The sequence below is a fragment of the Vicugna pacos genome, chromosome 20 (assembly GCF_048564905.1).
Source record: "Vicugna pacos chromosome 20, VicPac4, whole genome shotgun sequence".
In the NCBI taxonomy this organism is placed as follows: Eukaryota; Metazoa; Chordata; class Mammalia; order Artiodactyla; family Camelidae; genus Vicugna; species Vicugna pacos.
Genome location: NC_133006.1, coordinates 37,097,988 through 37,122,053, shown reverse-complemented (window position 1 = coordinate 37,122,053; position 24,066 = coordinate 37,097,988). Strand labels below are relative to the sequence as shown.

Sequence of the window (24,066 nt, the reverse complement as noted above, 5' to 3'; positions counted from 1 at the left end):
CTTAGAACGATTCTGTGGGCAGTCATTATCCTTATTTTACAGATAAGAAGACTGAGGCTCAGAGAGCTTATTTTGCCCAAGGTTACAGAGCATTAAGTCATAGGGAACAGAAATGCCTTTTCCCAAACCCCACACTCTATCTGTGCTGTTAAGGACACAGAAGACCAAGTCCCTGCCCCCCACCCCAAGGCCATAACAGACTCTGGATCAGACTTTTCATTCAAGGACTTGTCTATCGGTCTGCCTCTACACACAAATAAAGGGTGAGTCTCTCATATTCAGTGGGGCTTTCCTAAAACTGGACGGCCCCAGTGGGCAGCCTAAGTGAGTTACAGGTGTTATCTGGACAGTGGTCTGATGGAAAGGGATTAACAAGTAAGGAACTGCTAATGGGTGCAGGGCAGAAAGCCTGTCGTGGGAATCACAGGACAGTCAAGGAGATGAAGGTTTAGGCTTTGGGTTGTTCTATGGAGTAGATGGACGAGGAGACTCGACTCCTGGGATGTGACAGACTAACCAAGTCACACAGGCACAAAGAGACGGGGCAAATGAATGGAAGCAGCCAGGGACCAAGATTTCCCACAGCAGAGTCCAAAGAGAGGAGGGAGGGAGGGAGGGGGTACTGGGCGTGCTTTAAGTGTGTCATGTCTGTGTGGGTGGCAGGCAGGGGGCAAGCCCTACAGAAGTCTGGTATTAGAGGAGCATAAAGAATGCTTGAATGAAAAAAATGAGAGACGATGAGGTCATAAGGGCACAAAAGAGGAGGGAATTTGCCAAGAGGCTTAGAAAGTAGAGAGGAAGTTTTTTTGGTTTTTTTTTTTTCAGAATTGAGGGTGAGGGGGACGCAGGCAGGAAGCCACTGATGAATTCTCAGAAGAGAGCTGATGTATATTCCAGCAAGGAGAGGATGCTGAAGGAATCTCTGTTGCTGTGCAACTTGCTAGATTTAGTGTTCTCAGAACACCTTCATTCTACCAAGACTTTGTGTAGGTAAGTCATTAGCTCTGAAAATGGGCTTGCTCAATAAATAAATACATAAATAAATAGTTAATATTTTTAAAGCATCTTTTCGTCCTTTAAAATTTTTAGATCTTGCAGAAATTTTAAAAGGGAGGCAGGGGGCAGGTGTCTCTAATTTGGAGTGTGCAGCAACACATCATTTAGAAGAGAATAAAAAATTTAAAACCAAAACATCGAAACAAGGAATCAGGAATGATACAGTATAAATGACCACACTAACTAAATCAAAGACACTTGACCATGTGTTCTCAAGGTACTTTGAGAAAATAAAAGTATTTTTCAAAGTCTCCTCAAAAGCTTTTAATAATACACACTTCCTGGTTTCCCTAAGCTCCTTGACCCACATTAAGCCAGAACATAGGACTTTGAATTTCAGAATATAGTTTCTTTATTTGTAAGTTCTAGCTGTAATTTTCTTCAAAATGTTTAAGAATGAATTTGTTGAACTGTAGACTAGACAGATAATGTAGAATTTTCACGTAGGCACAAAGGGTATAGAGATTTGGCAAAGCCACAAAAGTTGCTCAGTTATTAGAGATCAAACAGGCAATGCCTGGGAGGCACTGACCAGGCCTGGGCCTGCACAGAGTGGGCGGGGTCTCGGGCCTCTGCTCAAACACAGCTGTGCATGGGCCCTTCAGTTACCTTCCTGGCCATCAGCAGCAACCATCCACCTACAGACCCTCAGGAGGGAAGCCTTCACAAGCAAGTCACAGCCACAGCCCCCACCCCATTTCAGAGCATGCTCTGCAGAGGCAGGGGGGCGTTTGGAAAACGCTTCCTAAATGAGGCCCCGCAATTTACTATCAGAGAAGCTCAGATGGAATCCTTCAAACACAAGTGGAACACTAACTGCAGACGAGAGTGACTGGAGCCTTCCTATGAAGAAATGAAGACACGTACAATGAGATAAAAATAGACTAGATAGATGCTAACCAAAAAAAAAAAAAAAAAGTTCACCAAAGTAACAGCTTACATTCCACAGTTCTCAAGGTTACTGTAAATACATAGCTGGCCGACCTGGAGCTGTATGGAAGTTCAAAATGAGTGGAGGCTCAGTTGTTCTCTAGTTATGATCCCTGAGGTAGCCAAACCAGATAATCTGGTTTAAAAAAAAAAATCTTATAATGGCTGGATTATAAATCTCTCAGTGAACATTTTTTAGTCTGACGGTGCTAAATTCATAGTGTTTAGAGCAAACATAGTGTCTAAAAGACCATTCCTGTCTCCAGGATTTTACAATCTAGTAATTATCTGATTTTACTCCCTAGGTTGCTCAAATTAAACACATAATTGCCAAACACGCGTTTTATTTTGCTTTGTAGAGTTATTGTCTTAAAAAAAAATCTATCCTGCAGAAAGACTTTGGATGAAATAGAGTCTTAAACTTCCTGGGAGAAGACATAGTCACACAGGACATTTGAGGGAGGTCACAGGTAGGTTCTTTCTCTTTCTTTAATAGTGATTTAAAGTCACAAGTTCTGGAGCCAGATCACCTTGGTTCAAATCCCAGCTCCACCACTTTTTAGCTGTGTGGCTTTGGACAAATTACTTAGCCTCTCTGTGCCACAATTTCCACATTTGAAAATGAGTATAAAGTATTAACATTACCTCATGGAGTTAATTGGGAGAGTTAAATACAACAATCCTGCATTGTCATGGTGAGTCTTAAGAACTGTTATTTATCACTCTTCTACCTTTGTGTCATTCCCCCTACTTAAAATTACAAAGTCTCCTGAGATAAAATTGTCCATTATTAACTAGAGAGAAAATAAGCTTTATAAGAAAGGGAAAGTAGATTGCTTCTGCTATTGGTTCCTTTTAGAATCACCACAAGGTGTCAATCTGTCTCTTGGTTTGTCGGAGGGAGAAGTCAGTAGTTTTGCTGGTGAAGTTGTCCACAAGCTAATAAAAATCATCTATTTACATCACCTGGCAGGATGTTTGACGCTGCTAAGACCCGGCGAAGAGGCAGGTTTTCCCCAGGAATGCCAATCACGGTTCACATCGTCAGTTGCCATGACATTTTCTTTCCACAAAAGTAAAACTAAACAGGATGAGGTCACTGGATAAAAGTGACTTTAGACTTTGTCACTTTCCAGATCGCAGCACTCAACATTGAAAACAGCCATTTATACTTTTGAATAATAAATGTATGAACGTATTTTCTCTTTTTTGACCCTTCCAGCTGGTTTTTATGAAACTCAGGGTGTTCAGCAATGGGGAGAAGGACAAAGAGTCATTAAGTGGTATCTGGAAATGAGATATTAGTAATTCCTATCACTGTTCTAAATAAGGGAACTGTGGAAAAATGGGGTGAACTGCTTCAAGAAAGAAAGCTTTCCTGCCAGGTAGAAAGCTTTTTTCCTGGTTGCATCAAGTCAAAAATATTAAGAATTTTCAGGATTATCCACTCCCCTGATCTTTCCTATTGAGGCAGAAAATGGAAAGCTGATAGTACAGTGATAACTGATACCTGTGTCTTCAGAGAGGTCTCACCTTTTCAAGGAGAACTATAACTCATGCACTACAATAAAGACTTTCGACATTTAGATTTAGAGCTACTGAAGAAGATTTATAGCTTTTGAATAAAAGATTAATCACTGAAGTTAGCCAGTGGCTATTAGCCAGAACTAAGTATTTACAACCTCACATTAAAAAAGGATGAGCCAGAAGCTAGGTAATTCAGAAAGAAAGCTAAGTAGCTCCCAGCTACCACAATCCTGAAGGTCAGACAGGCGATGCAAATTGCCAATCCAAAAGCACAACCACCTGCCTAAATTCTTTTTAATAGCCTGTTTGTTTAAACGCACTAGCATTGCACCTATTCAGAAGTATTCCTCTTCCAAGGAAAATTCACATCCAGTTCATTGCAGTCTGCTCTGAATAGGGTCTGTGGAAGCTGCTTGCCTGGTTAGATGGGGGCAAGTTCAACAAAATGGGGTATTCTAAGCAAGTCATAATCCTTTTGCCAAGAATAAACACAAGGAGGAGTGAAATGCATGGGAAAATAACACTGAGTGCTATGACACTGTGAGTTTCAGGGACATAAGCTTGCTGGAGCCTTCAGACCCTCAGTAGATTCAAACGCCAATAAAATGTTTTCAAGAAATGGCAAATACTCATTTGTTCTTAATCTAACATCATTTATGGATGTCAAAATTCTCCACCATCAGCTGTATAATAGTACCTGGGGCTTTTAAGGTCTCCCACCAAAAATACATATGGCAAGGTGCTTCCCAAAGCAAACGCGCTAAAGCCAAGGCTGAAAACAGCTTTAACAACCAGTGTGAGAGACTCAGCAGTTCTGATTCCTCTCTTATTACAGTTCCCGGGACAGTGGAGGCCAGGCCCCGGGAAGCCGCGGAGACTTGAGTTAAGGCGCGCTCGGCTTCAAGTTAGCCACCCGCTGATCTACAGCGGCTGCTGCATCCCGGCTGTAAGACCAACTCCACGCAACTTTCAGGGGAGGTGGCCCCGGGTGTGCCGTAGCTCCCGGCGTGGGTCTTAAGAGACCGGGTCTCTGCCTGCCTGCTTGTATGCCAACCTCAGTGACTGAGCCCCATCTCAGAGCCCTCTCGGGCACAGCAGAGGTCCCCGCAGAGGAGTTGTCACAGTGGGACACGGACACACACACACACACACACACACACGGAAACCTTATGTAAAAGGAGCTCTCCTACCTTATACTTCATCTCGGCAGCGGGGAATTGAGCCGTTTTCCTACACTAGTTACACTGCATTAAGCACTGGCGAGTCCGTCCCTCCATCGAGCGCTGGGCTAAATGAGAGAAGCGCCCGGGCTCGGCCGCTAGTCAGTCGCAGCGCGCGGAGCTCCGGCGCAGCTACGCCCGCCAAGCCTCTGAACTCACTGTTTTTTGCTCGAGGCGGGCGGAGCGCGGGCCTCATTTGCATCCCGACTCCCCATTGGCTAGTGGGCCAAGGTAACGCGGATGCTCCGCCCACCCTTAACTCCCGAAAACTGACAAAGAACTTGTAATGTGATCATTTCTTTTTATATTGTCAGAAAGGATGGAAAATAAAGCGGGGAACCGTCCCGAACCTTACTCCACCCCCGCCCCCACCAAAAAAAAAGAAAAAAGAAAAGAATAAGAAACCGGGAAAAGGAGATATATTCTTTTTAAGATTAACCTAAGTTTTAAAGAAATCGAATTCACAAAGCAGTCTGACAGTCGCGCTTCCTGTGACCTGGCAACTCCTTCATAAACCCATTTCATTTCAAAGCCATTCACCTCACAATCTCTACATGAAACGAACTCGGGGAACAAAAGGTTTTCTGTCTCCGGGTCCCTTTTTACTAACTACCCCTGCTGATATCTCTCTCTCTCTTTCTCTCCTCCCTCCCCTCCTCTTTCTTGTGGCTGTTTGCTTTTTTGTTCTTTTCAATGTTCAAAGTACTTGCAGTGTCAGTCTGCAAAGAGCCGGAATACAATTCTCCCTTAGTGAAAAGGAACTCCCTAGCACTGGCACCAGGGATTCCCTCGCCGGCTTCTCACGAGGGCCCCACGGGGCTGTGTCTACCACATTCAGTGACCTTCTCTGGCTTTGCTGAGGATAAAGGTTAGATGTGACCTCTCGGATGGGGTGGCCAGTGCATGCCCTATATGTTATCACTGCCCACCAAGTACTGTGCTCTTTGATGGCTGGGATTTCTAGCTCCAGCTTTGAACACTGCTGTTTTTCCTTCTGATCTCTCTCCTGAAGATGACCCATTAACCCTCCAACACTTATTATCCGGGGAACAAAAAAATGCCCACTGTTTGATGAGCCTGGTTAAAAAGACCAGTCTTTTTCTAGTGAAGCACAGAACATTTGGTTCAGCCTCATGCTTTCTATAGAGAGAGCCATCACCCAGGAGAGTACAGAAATGGTCACCTTCAGTAGCTCTTCTGGGGGACAGAGCAGTGAGGGGAAAATTCCTTTTCATGGGGCCTCAGGATTGAGACTTGGTGAGTGCAGACAATAGCTGTCCCTGAATGGGATGGACTCCAACCAGACTACATGACTTGTATGGAAAAATCAGCCCTTACATTTTTCCTGACCAAGTTGGATCAGTATCAGTTTGATTTTTCACCCACTCCCAATTCCCAATAGGGATTAAAATTTACTTTTACGATCTAAGTAAAAAGAACAGGAGAGCAGCTGTCCTACAAAAGTGGTTTCTAGATACAAGGCTCATAGTTTAGATCATGGTTTAATGTGGCACGGATTCCCTGGACAGGCCCCCCAGGTGGTCATAATGAGGTTGACACACTGGTTTGGGGCCTCTAGTCGGCCTCCTTCCCTCATTTAGCCTTAGAGTGACAATTAACCTGAGTGATTCTGCAAGGTCTTTCTGAACACACAGTAAATACAGGACATACTGCGTTGTCTGGATCTTCCGAACAGTCCCACAGACTTATGGGAGAGTCATTAGCTTGCAGGAAATTGTTTTTGGTGTCTGCCTGGATCAGCCAAAGTCCTTCTCATCTGTAAGATGAGTCTTGTGGTCTACAGGAGATCTAGATAACATTCCTTCAGCTTCCTAAGCAGTAAAGCTGAATCTGCCTTCTGTTTTGACTGCTATTAAGGAGTGAACACTAGCTAACCCTATTTTAATGCTTTCAAACAGTTCCCCCAAGCATATACTAGGGTTTTTTTCTATTCTCTTGGTAAAAAAAGAAGCTTAATTCACACCAAGTGGCCCTCCTGCTTGCCTATTTCTAACCTGTACAGAATATACCTGAAAATCTACCTGAAGTTCATTTCAAGATGGTTTGGGTCATTGCATTGTTAGTTACAGAAAGAAAAGCAAGAGGGTGTTGGAGTCACGTAAACCTATGTTAGACTTTCTAACTTCCTCATTCTGGTGTCCTGAAGTGTGAAATAGAGAAAATAATAATACCAGCCTGCTAGGGTTATAATGAAGATTAAATGAGATCATGTGGATAGAGGTTAATAGCGTCTGGTGCATAGTAAGACCTCAATAAATGGTTGTTTATTAGTATTATTACCATTATTCTTATTTTAATATTAAATTTATGATATATTTTATTACTATATCACATAACACTGTAAATTAAATACATGTTAATATATATTTTATAAATATATACATTATTTTATTTAATTATTATGTTAATTATAACTGTATCACTATTAGACTGTTACTGATATCTTAAGTGTGGTGGGCATTCAGAAAACGGTGGCTGAATCCCCTCATCTCTGTGCTGTCCTCTCATAGGGCAGCTTTCTCATTTAACAAATATCAGTTCATCACCTGCCATGTGCCCGGTGGAGTTCCAGGTGGGGAGGATACAGCAGTCCAGAGAAAGCTCTTACCCTCACGGAGCTGATAGTCCAGTGGGCATGGAGGACAACAATTAAATGAATATATAGTACAATTTTGGAGGGGCGAATGCCATGAAGAAAAATTAAGCAGGAAAACTGTTAGAGCAGGGTGCATAAGGGGTTCTTATTTTACAGAGAGTGGTTGTGTAAGCCACTCTAAGGAGGTAACAGTGAAGCAAAAATCTGAATAATATGAGGAATCCACTCAGAGATCAGGGGAAAGAACATTCCAGACAGAGGAAGTGTCCCATGGAAAGGGCCCAAGATATGAATGAGCTTGGTGTGTTTAAGAACAGCAAGCAGTCCAGGATGCCGGCAGAGGGGTGCCCAAGGGAGGGGCAGGGAAGGCGAGCTCCGAGATGGAGTGGGAGCCACTGGGACTTTCTCCTGAGTGTGACAGTCACTGGAGCATTCTGAGCAGGGAATGGTATGATTTCTTTCTCTCTGTTTTTACCCTTTGTTTAAACATCAGGGGTAGCAGACTACTAATTAAAATACTGATCACATTCTGAGTGCAGCTTGCATCATGCTGATGGCTGTGACTTTATTAGTGTCATCTAGTATGTTCCCTTCAAAACCTTTTGGGGAAACACAAATTCAATGAATAGAGAAACAACCCTGTCCCCATCTATTACCTGAGATTTTGGATGCAAAGGTACTGTTTAAACTGTTCTATATAAACACTGTAATTAAATTATGCAGCCATCCTACTGCTCCCGAGGGTAGCCTCCTAAAATGGGCCAGGACACCGGGGCTCGGACATTAACCTGTGTTCACCAGCACACTGTCAGCCTGTCAGCCCTGCCACCTGCCGGTTGCCTGCCAAGGGCTTTATCTCCCCAGATGCTCGTGCAGGCACGAGCAAGGGAAATGGCACTGATGACATCCAAACGGTTTTCCAGCTGCCACTGGGCACTGGCGTGGATACAGCAAAAACTCAGAGGGGATGCTAGAGGGAAGAGATTATTCTGTCCACAGCTTGGGAGGAGGCAATGTGGCTACTCTCTAAGAGGGAAGGGCAAAGTCAGAGCATGTGAGGGCAGGAACTGACCTCGGGAATCACTCAGTCCAGCCCCTGGTAGGGAGGACGAAGCTGCTGCTCTGGGGGTGCCCTGCCCAGAGGCCACCAGTTTGGATCATAACAACAGTCAGTGCTTTAGGTCAGTCTGCTGTATCTCCTGTCTGATTTATTCCAGTCATTCCTTTTAGTCTCCGTGCCTGAAACCTCCCGTGCTCTAATCTATATTCCACGTCACTACATGCTTAATTTCTAGAATACAGAGCCAATCACATTACTACTACATTTAAAAAAAAAAAAAACCCTCTGGGAACATTCCAATGCCTTAAAAAGCAAAACTTGCACTTTGGCATGAAGTATAATCAGAACCCTCTCCCTTTCTGGCCTCAGCTCCCACCATCCCCCCACCCCACATCCCACACTCCAGCCACACATTCGCTGGGAGGAAGGGGGGACTCACAGATTCCGAGACCTGCTTGTCCTCTCCTGACTTTGCACAGATGGGTCCGTCTGCCCAGAACAGCCTCCCTTCACTCTTCTGCTCTCAAGCCTGGTCCCAACACTAACTCCTTTGTGCTTCCTTGTCTATAGCCCCCACCCGGCCCACCTCGCCCTTTCAGAACTAATTCCGCCCTCCTTTTACTATGCCCCCATTGTCCTTGGAACACGGCCCTATTAGAAGGCTCTTGCACATTGTATCATGATGCTTTATTGATGAATGTTTCCCCAGCTTCCAGGTGAGCTGGCATCTTATTCAACTCTGTGTCCCCTGCAGGCTTATACCTAACAGGAGCTTAAATGCTTACTGAATGAATAAGAGGACAACACAACTTCAAAGAATGTGTGTGATCCTGAGGTTCCGCCCGGTGTCCGGGAAGGGAGCGGGGGAAACCCGTGTCTGAGGGCAGTCCTGCCGTTTCGTTTTCTGGACGTGGAGCTGGGCTGCACCTCTTCAGGACCAGCTCGAGGCCTGCTGCCAGCTCTGACCCTTGGGTGGGGGTCAGTCCAATAACAAAGTTTTGTGGCCCGCCTGCTTTTATATGACCTATGAGCTAAGAATAGATTTTACATGTTTAAATGGTTGGAACAAAATCCAAAGAAGGATCACATTCCGTGAGATCTGAAAAAAAAAATAGTGTCAAATTCAAATTTCAATGTCTACAATGAAAATAAAACCCTACGAGGTGGGCTGTCGTGTTCTGGTTTTCCATGGAACTGATACTCGGGGAGGTTCTCCAGCTTGCACACAGGTACAGGCGGGGGCGGCAGGCCTGGCTCCCGGGTCAGCGTGATACGGCGGCCAGGCTCCCCCTGGGCGCCTTCGTTATCTGAGCCCCCAGTTGTCGATTCAGCAAAGCAGCGCCTCCACCCTCGTGGGGCTAAGTCTATCTGAGGAACAGGTGTTGTTCTCGAGTGATGACTAAGGCTGGTAGTGTGCGCACAAACACACACCTCATTCAGTGTACTTTCAGGCGTGTGTGTGTGTGTGTGTGTGTGTGTGTAGTCCTTCTTGCCTAGACTGACTTCCTTTCCTCATCTGATTTAGATCCCATCTTTCCCCCAGTTTGCACTCCATCTCCCTCATGGAGCCTTTAAAATCTCTCCATTTTTGATCTTCCCTGACCTCCCTGTGTCTTTCATCACCTATGGCCTAGGTCAGTGCTTCCCACATCTGGCCTCCCTTAAGACCTGGCTATGAATGCCCCAACTTCTCCCCTTTAAGTTGGATTCAGTAGACCTGGTGTGAGGCCTTGGAATCTACACGTGTAAAAGGTCTTCGAAGGATCCTGGGTTCAGTGTGAGAGTCTCCTCCATAAAGAGATTTTAAGCGACTCGTGGAAGAGGATCCTATTTTCCCTTCAGCCATAGCCCATTCTGCACCTGCTGGGTAATTGCGTCTCATCCTAGGTCTTCTCAAAGCCCTATGTCCCGTCCAGGCACCCAGCCTTCATCGATGTCACTGTGAAGGACATAAGTCACCTTTGAGCAGGCGGGAGAAAGAACACCTCTCACTCGGGGCAGAAGCTCATTTCTATCTGTCGAGCTGGTCAAGCTCTTGGCATGAATGCAAGTTTATTATTAGAGAGACACTCAGCCCAGTCTCCAGGGCTTCCTGCCTCATGTGCTGTGGGTGGAGCTTTCATTCACTTTCTCTCCACTAATATTTTGGCACGAGAGACCCCATGAAAGTCACCCAAACCCCACCCATCTTCCCCTCTTTTCACAGCAGCGTCCTACAGAGAATCTCTGTTTTCTGGAAGAGTCGTTAAAAGCACCGCTTGAACATATTCGTTTCTGCAGATGGGTGGTGGTGTTTACCAAAAAGGCTTGTTGACTCATGGTCCCCGAATTACTTCTGATTTGGTTCCTCCCTAACTTATTTCTTATTTTCGCTCAGTGACGAGCCACCTGGGGTGGGGTGGGGCTCTGAGCAGATTAGAAATGGTTCCTCCAGATCTCACTTCACCGCATGACATGGTGGATTCCCACACTGTGAAGACTTTACAAGGTCTGACTGCCCCTTTTCACTCGGTCAAGTTTATGAGTGTGTCATTGTCACCATCCTTTTAAAAATCCACCACGCTCTTTCCCCCACCCCACTTGCCACTGCCCTCTGCCTTCCATCCCAGACTCCTTGAGGTGGCTTTTAACTTTCTCAAGGGCGAAGTGCTAAAATTGAGAGTCTCAGGCCCTTCTCAGTCCTTGATGAACCCTGAAAGAATACATGTAACACCATGTCACTAAGGTGTTACTAAAAAAACTACAGAGACTCCTGTAAATGGGGTGATTGACCTGATTTTTGAAAAACTTGTATGACTGTAAAGTTTCTAATGTTTTAGATATATACATACATATATATACACACACACATTAATAGTGTTATTATAACTTTGGAATACTTAATTACTACCTTTTTTCTCTGAAAGAACTAAAAAAGGAGATTAAATTATATGTTTAGTAAATTCACTCAACTCTAGTGAAATATGACAAGCATTTGTGAGACTGAATTTTAACATTTAGTATTTTCTTCACATGAAGGATTTGGGGGCGATAACTTAGGGGTGAAATGATAAGAAAAGTTAGAAACACATAATAAAGATTTAGGTTGCTTTAACTTTAACAAAGGCTTACATCTCTACTGTTTATATGTATCCATCTGGGCAAAGGAACGGAGTTTAGTGGAGCAGAAGGAGTTTAGCAGTAAGCCTGCGCAGACTCCAGCCCTGAGGTGTTATGTTACTGCACGCTTTACTTGGTCCAAGTAAACAATGTGTTAGGTGAAACTGTCCTAGAAATCTCTTTGGCTGGTAGAAACTTCGACTGCATGTTTTCACCAAGGTCCAGGTGATCTGCCAAGACCAAAGAGACAGGAGTTCCACGACTAGACAGAGGATGGCCCCTCCTCTTCTGAAGAAATGGTCCAACACAGTGACATTGCTGCATAATGTGTATTAAATCAAAAGGGACAAAGGCACCGTGTCTCCTTCTTGGTAACTCTTGTTCTCCTTTTACATATTCTTATAGCTGAAGATTCTACCTGACCCCTCCTCGCACCCGTATCATCACTGTCTATATGCTAGGACCTGATAACATGGCGTGATAAGCTGGGGCTCTGAAAACCCTCCCCATCCTCCACACTTTGCTACCATCTAGGTAGAGTAAGCACAGAGCTTTACGGACTGTGCCCTCAAATCCTGGATGGGGCTGGATGTTCCGTTTCCAATCCACTCCTGAGCTTTGCCATTCTCCAGACACACGGCTGCTAAAAGGCACCCTCCACATCCCACATCAGCATGACTCCAGGATGGAGATGGGTGGGGAAGAACTGCGGGGGACATGGGGTGGGTGCTTTAAACATCAAATAGTCACTCAACTGGCAGCACAGGATAAACGATTTCTTTAGGGTTGGGAGATGCATTTCCAGCCACCCTCACCCCCACCCCCCCAACCCCCCGCCCCCTGCCGGGCAGAAGAGAGCCTGGCCGACTCTGTCCTTCAAGAGCCCCTGCCTCCCGTTCCTCCCTGCCTTCATCAGCTGAGGCCTGTGACTGTCCCACAGGCCCTGCCCCAGGGCACCTGGTTCGTCTGGCCAGCCCCGGTGGCCGCCAGCTGGCGCTGATGAGTGAGTACTAGGAATCTGAGTGATGCAGGGCCTGGGGGAGGGGAGGCAGAGGGGGAGGGCAGGATGAGAGGAATGTGGCCGAGGGACCAGCGTGCGGCCCCGCACTGTTCAATCTAAGCTTTTGAAGAGCTTGATTCATTTTAGAAAGCAAACAAAGCACTCCAGCTATCAGCAATCTTTTATTTTGTCTGCTGGAGGAGTGCCTCTCCAGCGTGGGCCAGAGACGAGGCGGCGGCGGAGACACCCGTGTCCACCCTTGACTTGCCGGCGTGTGTGGACGGCGCATTCCTTTCTGCCCACTGAAGCCGGGAAGTAAAGAGCAGCTCTCTTCTTTGTCAGAGAAGCCAGAGAGGAGCCGGCTAACGAGGAGCAGGCACCAGACTTTAAGGCTCACTTACTCACACTGAGGTTTACAGATGTTCAGTACAAGTGCCCTTAATTTGCTTAAGTCCTGGCACCCTGTGATTTCAGACCAAAGGATGTAGACAAGGGAGGGAGGCTGCAAGGGTTTTCTTGAACTTCGATGCCTGCGGGTTCTCATGACTTATGCTCCAAGCAGCCTATGGAGCTTCTGGCCTTCAGGAGGGCGGAGAGTTGGGAGAAAGGGCAAAGCCACGGCTCTCCCGTCTCTAGAAGGTGGAGGCCACGTGCTCCTCACCTTTAGAGTTCCCCATCTCAAAATCGCTCTCTATCTTTAAAAGCCAATTTCTATGCAATTCTGGTCACCAGGGAAAAAAAGCTTTCCCTCGTTACCTGATGGTTGTGCGCTTTTTATCCTCCCCTCTCAAGTCCACTGCGGGACCCGGCTCCCCACCTTGTCCCCTGATCTTTCACATCCCGCCTCCTACAAGGACCTGCACGCCTTCCTCATCCAAAACACAGATCCATGGTTCCTTGTTCAAAAACCTGGAGGCCAGACGAGTCATGGAATTCAGAATATTTCAGCTTTTAGAAACAGACTTAGCATCTATATGGCATGCTACGAAACCTCCAGTGGGCCGCGGGCCTGCGTCCAGAACACAGAGTCATTCACATTTCGGCAGATGTACGAATATTCACACCAAGGCAGGCAAAAGAATATGTACACCTGGGGCCAGTCCAGGTCAGGTTTTGCTGCCAAGTGAAGTATAAAAGAACTCTAGATTTTTATACTTTGTAATCGTGGATGAACCAGCACGGACCACTGACAGCCTCCAGTTCCTCAGGACCCGCCTCTGCCACCTCTCCTTCCCCTAGCACCACACCAAGCGCTCTGCTCTGTTCCTGTCTTTCACTTGCCACCACCAGTGAGCCGTCCAGTCCTGGCCTCCCATTCTGTCCTCCTCGCCTCTGCCTCTGCCACCCACTCCACCCGCCGCCACGCAGGCCAGCGCCTCCCCAGCTCTCCGCTGTGAAGTCCCAGTGTCTTCCATTCTCAAGCCATCATGAACCACTTAAAAACACATGACTAGAGGGGTAGAGCACATGCTTAACATGTAGAAAGTTCTAGATTCACTCCCTAATACTGCCATTTAAAAAAAAAAGTAAGTTACTAGAAAAATGGACATAGGAAATACAAGCCTGGTCTGTTGTTATTATTACCGAATTCAACCACCGCGGTCCTGGGCGGTGTATGGCCTGGTGTGGGTCTGCATATTGCATCTTGAGGCCCCTCTTGTCCAAGGTGGGGTCTGTCCTCAGTCCCTTGTGTCCCCCAGCCTCTGACATTCTCCGCCACCTGTCTTGAAACAGCCTCCTTGGCTTCGGCAGCAGTGGGCTCTTCCTGGTCTTTAACCTGTTCCACTGATACAGTCGGCACACCCGCCCTCTGTACCCACGGGTTCCAAATCCACGGATTCAACCAACCACGGATGGTGTGGTATTTTCTACCCACCAGTGATTGACTCCGAAAATTCGGGACCCGCACATATAGAGGGTAGACTGGGTGGGACTAGAGCACCGAGGATTTTGATATCTGTGGGGTGGGGTGGGTAGGGAGGTCCTGGAACCAATCTCGCTACGGACACCCACAGACCACTGCAAATCAGCCTTCTTTTCAGGCTGCCTTTCCCCAAGTTTGCATCCTCAGCCCTTTTTTGTCTCTTTTTTCTCCTGTATCCATCTTATCCCCTCCAACGACTTCTACTCTCATTTTTATGTTGATGACAATCACATCCCCTGGCTTGTGTTCTGAGATCTCAGCTCACATTTCCTCCTACACCCAGATACTCCAGAGGCTCCCCATAAACTCCTCACAGTCACATCTTGTAATGGTTAATTTTATGTGTCAACCTGGCTAGGCCACAGTACCCAGTTATTTGGTCAAATACTAGTCTAGACATGCTGTGGAGATATTTTTTCAATGAGAAAAACATTTAAATTGGTAGACTTTGTAAAGCAGTTAACCTCCATCATGTGGGTGGGCCCATCTAATCAGCTGAGGGTCTTAAGAGAAAAAAGACTGACGTGCTTCCAGAAAGAAGAAAACTGCTCCAGGAGGCCTTTGGACCCGAGCTGCACCATCACTTCTTCTCTGGGTCAAAAGCCTGCTAGCCTGCCCTGCAGATTTTGGACTTCTAGCTTGCAGCATCATGTGAGTCAATTCCTTAAATCAATCTCTATGTACATAAACACACACACACACACACACACACACACACACACACACACATATCCTATTGGCCTATTTGTTCCAATTCTTTGGAGAACCCTGGCTAATTCTCATTTGAACTTTCCACTGAAACAGTGTCTACTTCTAGCTGTTCTGTCTGTGATGCTGCCATTGTCCCAGGTACCTAGAATCAGAAGTTCAAACTGATCTTTTGTTTCTTCTTCCCTCCTCTTCCCACATCTGATCAGCCATGTCAACCCTATACCCTCAGTATTTATGGCATTAATACCCCCTTTCCATTCATTCACCAGGGGAGATCTCCAACCGCTGGTTGTCAGGCCTGGTCTGTCACAGACTGTATTCCCACATTCGCCACAGCGATTGGCCCAAGAACTTGGCATGTGAGCCAGACAGAGTGACTCTGAGACCTTTGAGATTTTTGTAAATGAAGCTTGGGAGAGAGAGGGCCTCTCTTTCTTTGGATCATAAACTGTAAATGTCTGCTTGGCAGCAAACATCTTTTCCTCATTGTAGAGAGTGTCCGTAGCAAGGAAGAATGAGTTCACACACAAAAGAAGCAAAGTTATTTGGAGTGGAGGAACGGAAGGAAGCCTGATGCTGTTGTCTGAGCATCTGGATCCAGCCATACCTGAAGTCTCTGCTTAATCCAATTCCTAAAGCAATAAACACACTTTTCTGCTTAACCTAGCTGGGGCTGAGCTTATTGAACTTGCAGCTACAGTGTCCTGACTGTCCCTGCACTAGAAGTATTCTCCTAAAGGGCAAAGACTATGCCTCATTTATTTGTATCCCCTGTAGCACCACATTTAGGATCTTTTGGGACTACATGCTGCACTGAATTCCCAGCTCGACTTTAAGGTACCAGCTATGTTATGAAACTGCATGTGAGGGGGAGAGAGAGAAATGACAGGAAGGAGCATTTTCTGCAGCTCCTAAGAAGGCAAAAATAATACAGAGACTTACATATTAGGAAAGTTCCAGGTGGGAATTTGGTGACCCAAATGAGAAGCAGATCTACCCTTTTATTTCAGATTCATTGATTTGGATACACAGATTTAACAATGAAAGGAAGAGCAAGGTATAGCTTTACTGTTAAGTGCAGGCTAGCAGTGCTCTGTCTACCTATAGATCCGTATAAATATTTATATTACATTTACTTGCCAATTAACGTGTACTTGTTAATCGCTGCTGAGATTTCATTCCTCTGTCCACCAGTACTTAACTAACTGCCCAACAGAATGCTGGGCACCATGAGAGTTACAAGGATGTATAACACTCAGATACTGCCCTCACTTCTGAAATACCTATTACGGTAGCAGCCAAAGGGACTTCAGGAAGATAAACTTGTGCAGGAAAAAAAAAATCCCACCGTAAAGTTATGTAAGTTTCTATTTTAAAATCATCTGGTTCGAATTTACTAAATTTAATGCTTTAGAGTCAAAGCCAAAGTGCTACATTTGATTTATGGAAATACTTTAGCACGTTTTTCCATCGCACTCTTGTACAATATATTTACCGCCCTTTTGTTATGGTTAGAAAGATTACGGACCTTTAAAAAAAGCCCTCTTTACGAGCTTGCTGATATTTTATTATAAAATGCTGTAAGATGGAATAAGAAGCCTAGTAAACAATAATATTCACCAAGGAGCACTCCACATGGTTTAGCCTTTTCTGTGTGTGCGTGTGTATGTGTAAATTTAACAGAGCGGTCCATCTGGAAAATGGATGTTTAAAAAAACTCCACTTTATGCCAAACCACTTCTTCTCATGGCAGGCAAGTACTCTGGGGCGAGGGGGAGATATTTAAATAGCAGTCATACTCTGCTACCCTGCTAACGAAATAATAACGTGAATACCAAAGAATAAAGGAATGCCAAAGACGCAGACTTCCATCACCTCCAGGAGGGAACTTGCAAAATATTCCAGTGAAATGGAGTCTAAGAATCTGGACATCTGCACCGTTTGTGTCAGTGACTCCGGGCCCAGGAGCCCACCATCTGCCTTGGGTTGAGGGCGGTACCAGGCTGTGCCATCCCACCCACCCTCCCTGACATGCCCACCCACTGGTGTCGCAGTTCCATGGAAGAGGCAAAGGTAGCTCTTCCCGGGGCCCAGCAGTGAGCCACCCCCTGTGGCTTTCCAGGCCCTGGGTTCGACCGGCTTACCTGGCTTGGCAGTCTGGTGACCACCCCATGGCATTTTACAGAAAAATCAAGGCCTCGTGCCAACCTCCTCATTGAAACCTCCCAGACGTGCTGTGGTTTAGCCAACAAAACCTACCCTGAATTTTTAAGGTAGTATTTAAAGCCAGTGCGTGTTCCCTTTGTTCCTGCTTTACCCCAGTTTCTGTTGACTTACAAAAAATGAGAGGGTTTTCATTTCACACCCACATAACGTAAGATGGCAGCCTAGGAACCCCCCACACCTGGCAGCACTGCTCTTCTTTACAGCAAAGAAACCTCGTTTCCTTCAGAGTTCAGACAGCTCTTATAATGAAAAATTGCAAAGGCCAGGCCAGTCAAATGTTTTCATCCCAACAAGCCACCTTCACATCAGGTTGTAGGACGCAGGATTCAGGTGCTCAAAGGCACCTGGAAGAGTGATGAGCGACTGCCTGGCCTGGCTCAGGGGCTCCAGGTGACCACGTCCTGCGTCCTCCCATACAAAGCAAGGCCTGATCATCAATGAACTGTCTCTTCCTCCCTGTCCGGCCCAGATCTGTTCTCCCAACTCCCCTGCCCGGGAGACCCGTCTTCCCATCTCCCTTTGGAAGCGCTGTAAGAAGAAATGAAATAAACAAGACAAGAAGAAGAAAGTAAAACACCACGATCTCTTACTCCTTCTGAATTCTTCTTTGGAAAGTCTCTTATTTCACCTCTCCAAGTTTATCCATTCTTCCCTCATCCCCAGCTTAAGTCTCGGCTTCTCCTGGAGATATGCACCAGCCCCTACTGCTGAGTCCTTTTCCTGAATTCACGCTCTGCTCACCGACCGATCCACCCAGCCGCACGCTGGGGTCCTGGTGCCCTTGTCCGTCACTTGCCAGTCCCTACCTGTGCCTCGTGTGGGGCAAGTGCCTCACATTTGCAGGTTCGCGTAATGGTTGATCTTGGAAGTAGGCGATCCTCTATCTGACCCAGGCAATAGCAGTTTGTTTTCGCTGAGATACAGTTCACATATATGCAATTCACCATTTTTAAGTGTACTATTCAGTGGTTTTTAGGATATTCACAGAGTTGTACCACCATCATCACTATCTCACTCCAGAGCACTTCCACCATCCCAAAAAGAAACCCCACGCCCATTAGCAGGCCCTCCCCATTCCTCCCCTCACCCTTACCCCCAAATCCTCGGCAACTGTAACCACCATTCTCATTTCTGTCTAGCAATAACAATTTATAACTGACTTCATGCCGTTATATCTCGTGCAATTCCAAAGGCTGACACAAACATGAGACTGACTATGGAATTTTTTGTATGCATTCAGAAGGATGGCGTCGGTTGTATGAACACATGGATACATTTAGTACTCATGAGGGAGTGTGGCGTGATAACCACCAAAAAAACCTGGTAATTAAATGTAGAGAGGAAAAAGCAAAAGTTGGGAAATGTTGCAGAGAGTTGGGGAGTGAAGTCTTTAGACAGAGAGGAGAAATAGTTTTCCCGAGAGACAAGGAGCTTATTCTCTTTGTATTTGCCACCCAGAGATCTTATCACCGCCAGATACAGCTAAGCGCATTGTCTAATCTCTGTAACAACCAGGCAGGGGTTAGTGTTCCTACTCTAGATGAGGGACCTGATGCTCGGAGAGGCGAATGTCTTGCCCAGAGTCACATAGCAAGGGTTTAACCCAGGCTTGTCTGGCTCCAAATCTCAAGCTCTTAATAACCCGTTATTCCCTTTCAATGCTGAGGTTCTACAGGTCCTTGAGCTGATGCCAGAAAAGATGCTGATGACCCCAAAGAAGAAATTGCTATTCTCTGGAAAACAGCCAGAAGACAGAGGCAGGCATTACAAACACGCTCCCGGTCTGGACAGGAGAGTGCCTTGGCTGCTCTGTGAGGCCACTCACGTTCCCGGGGTCTGTGGCCTCCGCTCGTCACCTCGGAAACCACCAGAGCCTCTGGTTTATCCCATCCTCCAGGCCAGTCTGGTCTAGAAGCAGAATTGTCAAGGTCAACTCTCTGGGTGGCTGTAAGCCTCCGGAAGGCCAGAGCTACTCTGACCTTCTTCAGTTCCGAGGCCCCGCCTCGCCCCCCGGGGAGCCCTGACAGCTGCACACGGCTCTTCCCGGCGGGCTGATCTCTGAGGACGCAGCCAGGTCTCTGCAGCGCCTTCTGCTGACACCTGCTCTTTCCTGCCCGCGGAGCGCGCGGCCCTCCCTCCTTCTCTGTCTCCAGGCCAGGTCATCCACTCGAATGCTTCCAAAGTCACTTACTCACATGCCAATGACCTCTTGATGGTTAACTTTGTAACAAGTCAATGTGGCTGGGCCACCACGCCTAGATATCTGCTCAGACTGTATTCTGGGTGGTTCTGTGAGGGTGCTCTGGATGAGATTTACATCTCAACTGGTGGACTTTGAGTAAAGGAGATCGTCCCTGTTTGTGAGTGGGCCTCATCCAATCGGTTGGAGGCCTGAATAGAACAGAAAGCTGACCTGTTCTGAGCAAGAGGGGATTCTGACGATGGCCTCTGTAACATACCTGCGACGCTTGCTTTCCCTGGTTCATCAGCAGATTGCTTTTGAACTTGAACTGCAACTCTTTCCTAAGTCTCCAGGCTGCTGGCCTCCCCCATCAGATTTTGGCCATGCCAGCCTTCCATTAACACAGAAGCCAATTCTTTAGAAACAAATCTTCCAGGGCTCAAATCCATACTGTAGAGGAAAATAGCCTTCCTCGCGGAGAACTCACGTCCAGAAGAGAACTAATACTCCAGGATGACTGTCAGTGTCAAGTACCTACAGTGTAAACAGTGTAACTGTGTAGAGCAGGTGCTGGATAACAGACTGCTGAGTGTACACACATCAGGCGTGGGCTGCCGGTCAGGATAGCCCTCTGCTCACGGCAGATAGTCATACCGGGGCAGCAGGTTATATACCGAGTTTTCCCACCTCCCACCCAGAGGTTACGCTGTCTGCTGGCGTGAGCTTTCTCCAGCCTCTGCCGCTGGTCTGGTGCACGAGGTACTAAGTGTAGAGGTCCTGGTGAAGGGTCTCTGAGAGGCTCCTGCCAGGACCAGGTCTTTCCCAGCTCTCTCCAACCCGCAGAGGTGTCTGGGCTACGAGCCCTCGCTCTTCCTATCACCCAGCGTGAAGAGATGTGCAAATGGATGGCTTTGGCCAAGGCAGAACCAAGCACCCGCCCAGCATGTGTTTCAGAGAGCAGGAGGGAGGGAAAAGCTGGGACAGGAGAGAAAAGAGCCCCTGTTGGTCTTTCCCCCAACTGGCCATTGTCCTTAGAGGTCAATGACAGTGCAAAGTCATAAAATTTTGTGAAATGCTGGCTCTGGATGAGTTAGAGCCCATGACAAGCATGGTGGACAGAGCCTAAATTTAATTTGACACACCATGAAAATGAGACCATTGTGTGCTAGCCTTGCTGGAATCCCTACACGTCACCCTCCACTAGTTTCCTCCTCGGGGTGGCTCCCAACATCTCTCCTCTCCTCAGCGTCATAAATGCGAAGGGAGAACATCCCTCAGTGTCCTTAACCCGCAGGAGGAGAGAGGCTGCTAAGTGCGCAGAGTCACGCTCTGCTTCCTCTTCCCGAGGAGGTTTTGGCTGACAGTCCTGGGACACAGAGGGCTCCCGCGACCCTCCCCACGTGCTGACCTGCACCCGGTAGAGGGATCTTGCTCCCCAGATCCCAGAGAGACCTGTTAGCTGAGTCCAGCGACGGGTTTTTGAACTTGACTGTGATTATTCCCTTGGGATAAAGGTGCTGAGGATGCCTTGTGACCTCAGCTCTGAGATTCCATAAGTGGGCCCAGCAACCCCCTCCCATTCCTCTGAGCGCTGAAGCGCCTTTAAAATTCACCGTCCCGCCGGTTTCAAAGTTCTCATTTGCAAATCAATTTAACAAGGCCCCAGGCAGAACCCCGTGGTTAACAACATTAAAATGGTTCTTGTGACTGCAGTGGGGAATAAAACCACACACCTGCAAATTCCTCGCTACCTTTAGCTGTAATCTTTAACTGCAGGTCAGTGAACCGCGTTTTAATTTCACTAGGTACTGTGCCTGCATTTTCCACCTGTGGAGATGTGTCCAGAATTATGCTGCTATGGGAGACCTAAGGAGATGACGGAGTATGGGAAACCTGGCTGTTTAATTTGGGTTTTAAGGGAATATAACCTACAATGGAAAGAATAAATGCAGTCCTAGAAAAAAATAAAGCCCCATAAATACTAGTTGGCTATTATTTTACTCTTGATCTTAAGTCTCTCAACAGGGAAACGTTAATCCAAACTTAACTACATTGGTCGGCCCCATTCTAACATTTCAGGGACGATAAAGGTTTTAGGGAATAATAAAGATATTTTGTAGCTCACAGTGAAAAAAAAATGTGACAATGAATATATGTATGTTCATGTATAACTGAAAAATTGTGCTCTACACTGGAATTAGACACCACATTGTAAAATGACTATAACTCAATAAAAAAAAGGAAAAAAAAAGATATTTTGTTGTGGTGGTGGTTGTTTTGTTTAAATCACCTTTCTGGTAGAGACTCATAGACATAGAAAACAAACTAATGGTTACTGGGGGGGGTGGGGGGAGGTAGGGATAAATTGGGAGTTTGGGATTGGCTCATACAAACTACTATATACATAATAAACAACAAGGTCCTCCTGTATAGCACAGAGAACTATATTCAACGGCTTGTAGTAACCTGTAATGAAAAAGAATATATATATGTGTGTGTATGTGTGTATAACTGACTCACTCGCTATGCTGTACACCAGAAACTAACACAACACAACATTGTAAATCAAAAGAAAAAAGAAAAAAAATCACCTTTCTAGGTCTCTTGCCTTCTATTAATGGGACACCTCTGATAGGGACATCTCAGGGGGACTGGTATGAAACAGAGAGGGATATTGGAGTCCAGGGTAGTTAAGTAAGAGGCTCAAATCCACACAGTAGAGGACAATAGCCTTCCTCACGAAGAACTCATGTCCAGATGCACCATACATTCCCGATTCCCTCTCCCCTCCCAGGTGGGCAGGACCCACGTTAGGAGCTCACTTCTGGAGGAAAAGGCTGAGGCCTGCTCATTTTCGGTGGAAGTGACTGGCCCTGGCAGCCAAGCCAGCGCAGCCCGACTCCAGGTCTCCTCACTGGAATCCAGCTCCAGCCACTGGCCAGGTTTGCCTCCAGCGACCTGTGAGAGTCTGAGACAGGCACTCAAGAGCTCTGGGGCCCGAGGAAACGGGCCAGGAGGGGGAAGGAAGCAAAGCCGGGAACAGGCACGTTTACCGAGGAATGTGGTTCTTTTCTGGGGGTCTCTACAAAGAAATACCTCTTGGACTCCAGCTGCTTTAGAGTCTTTGCCTAATTTCTCTGTGGGTCAGTCCCAGGGTGCGTTCATTGTGGGCCCTGCGCTGCTTCACACCTCAGCCCGAGCCGGCGTGTGTGCATGCGTGTGTGTTGGGTGGTGAAGGGCAGAATTCCCCCCTTACCCCCTGCTTTGCCTTCACATAAGCATGTCTCCTCCGACCCCTGTGCTTCCGCCCTGCCCGTGGTCTGAGGCTATGTTATCTGACGCCTGTCAATCACAGACTGTATCTTGCTCCCCCGCCGTGAACCATCATGTGCACACAAGCAACCCAGTCTTCAGTCCCAGGTGCTGTAACTCTACCCGTGCTGGCTCTTCATTTCAAGCCTCTCCTTGGGCTCGGCCGTGGCAGCGAAGGCCTCTCCAGAAACAACTGGGATTCTCATTTTCTACCAGCCTGAGCATGACATGAACTTTCCGGCCCACTGGCAGCTGAGAACACAGATGAAGGCAAAAATCAATAACGGGCTTGGGACGCTCTAAGGAGGTGCCAGTCATGCGAAGGAACAGGAGGTTCCCGTTGAAATAGCCCAGCTAGCTCTCATGTCCCTGCTTACCTCTGCTTGGAATGCCTCACCGAACCTTGTGCTAATATAACTCTGTGGGTCTGTGCGGGCCCTTCCTTTGCTTTAAAGAGAGCAAAGCACACAGCCAATCACAGATACACACTGAAACATGATTCACTGCTGATTGGCGTCAAAGACCCTGGAAATTACAGCTGACCTCTTCCCAGGCCTCCTGGCAGCACCCGCTTCCTTAGTCCAAGAAACACTACAGAGATCAGAGAGGAGCTGCTAGGAAATCGACATCTTTGTTCCACGTCACTTACACTATTTGATTTTCACACAGAGGCTCCTGCACGCGCAATGCACTGCTGCCTTAACCCGCAAAGTCAGAAGTGGTGAATACTGGAGAGAAGCTCATGCCTCATCAGACGTAGTTCAGTTTTCCCAGAAAAAGCCCTGTCTCTCAAATACACGGTTTATTTTTGTGTATAAATTGGTTTCACATCCTAGGGTCAGTATATCCTTACCAAAAATAAAAATAAAAAAGAAATAAAAATTAGACAGAGAGAGATGATAGGAATGCACCCACCCCCTCCCTCCATTTCAACACAGAAATCGTTCTTTTGGAAAAATGGGCTTGAGCTAGATGTTTCTGACGCTTACTGATGGTCGCCTAGGAACAAAACATTATCTTCTGGGGAAATAGCAGGGACATAGGAATGTTTAAGTTTGTCTTAATAATCTGAGATTCTTGCGAACAGCCGAGTCCCAAGGAAGCCAGGACATACTCTTTCAAGAACCTCTAGACAAGGATCGGGTTATGGTCAAAAGAAAATGCAGAGACTGTAGGCCTAACAGGTTCTCAAGGCAACATTC

At 46.7% G+C, this 24,066-nt stretch overlaps 1 protein-coding gene and 1 long non-coding RNA gene across 2 annotated transcripts in view; one reads left to right on the top strand and one right to left on the bottom strand.

The window, feature by feature from the left end:
• Positions 1 to 4,900, bottom strand: part of NEDD9 (neural precursor cell expressed, developmentally down-regulated 9) — a 47,664-nt gene extending 42,764 nt beyond the window's left edge. Inside the window, exon 1 of the mRNA XM_006198640.4 lies at positions 4,704 to 4,900. Within this exon, the coding sequence (XP_006198702.1) occupies positions 4,704 to 4,715 (12 nt within the window). The 5' untranslated portion in view covers positions 4,716 to 4,900. The remainder of the gene's footprint in view (positions 1 to 4,703) is intronic.
• LOC140687808 (uncharacterized) lies at positions 881 to 3,044 on the top strand. The gene is made up of 3 exons (XR_012062407.1): positions 881 to 990; positions 2,379 to 2,456; positions 2,960 to 3,044. It is a non-coding gene; the product is annotated as an uncharacterized lncRNA (long non-coding RNA).
• Positions 4,901 to 24,066: the final 19,166 nt, after the last annotated feature.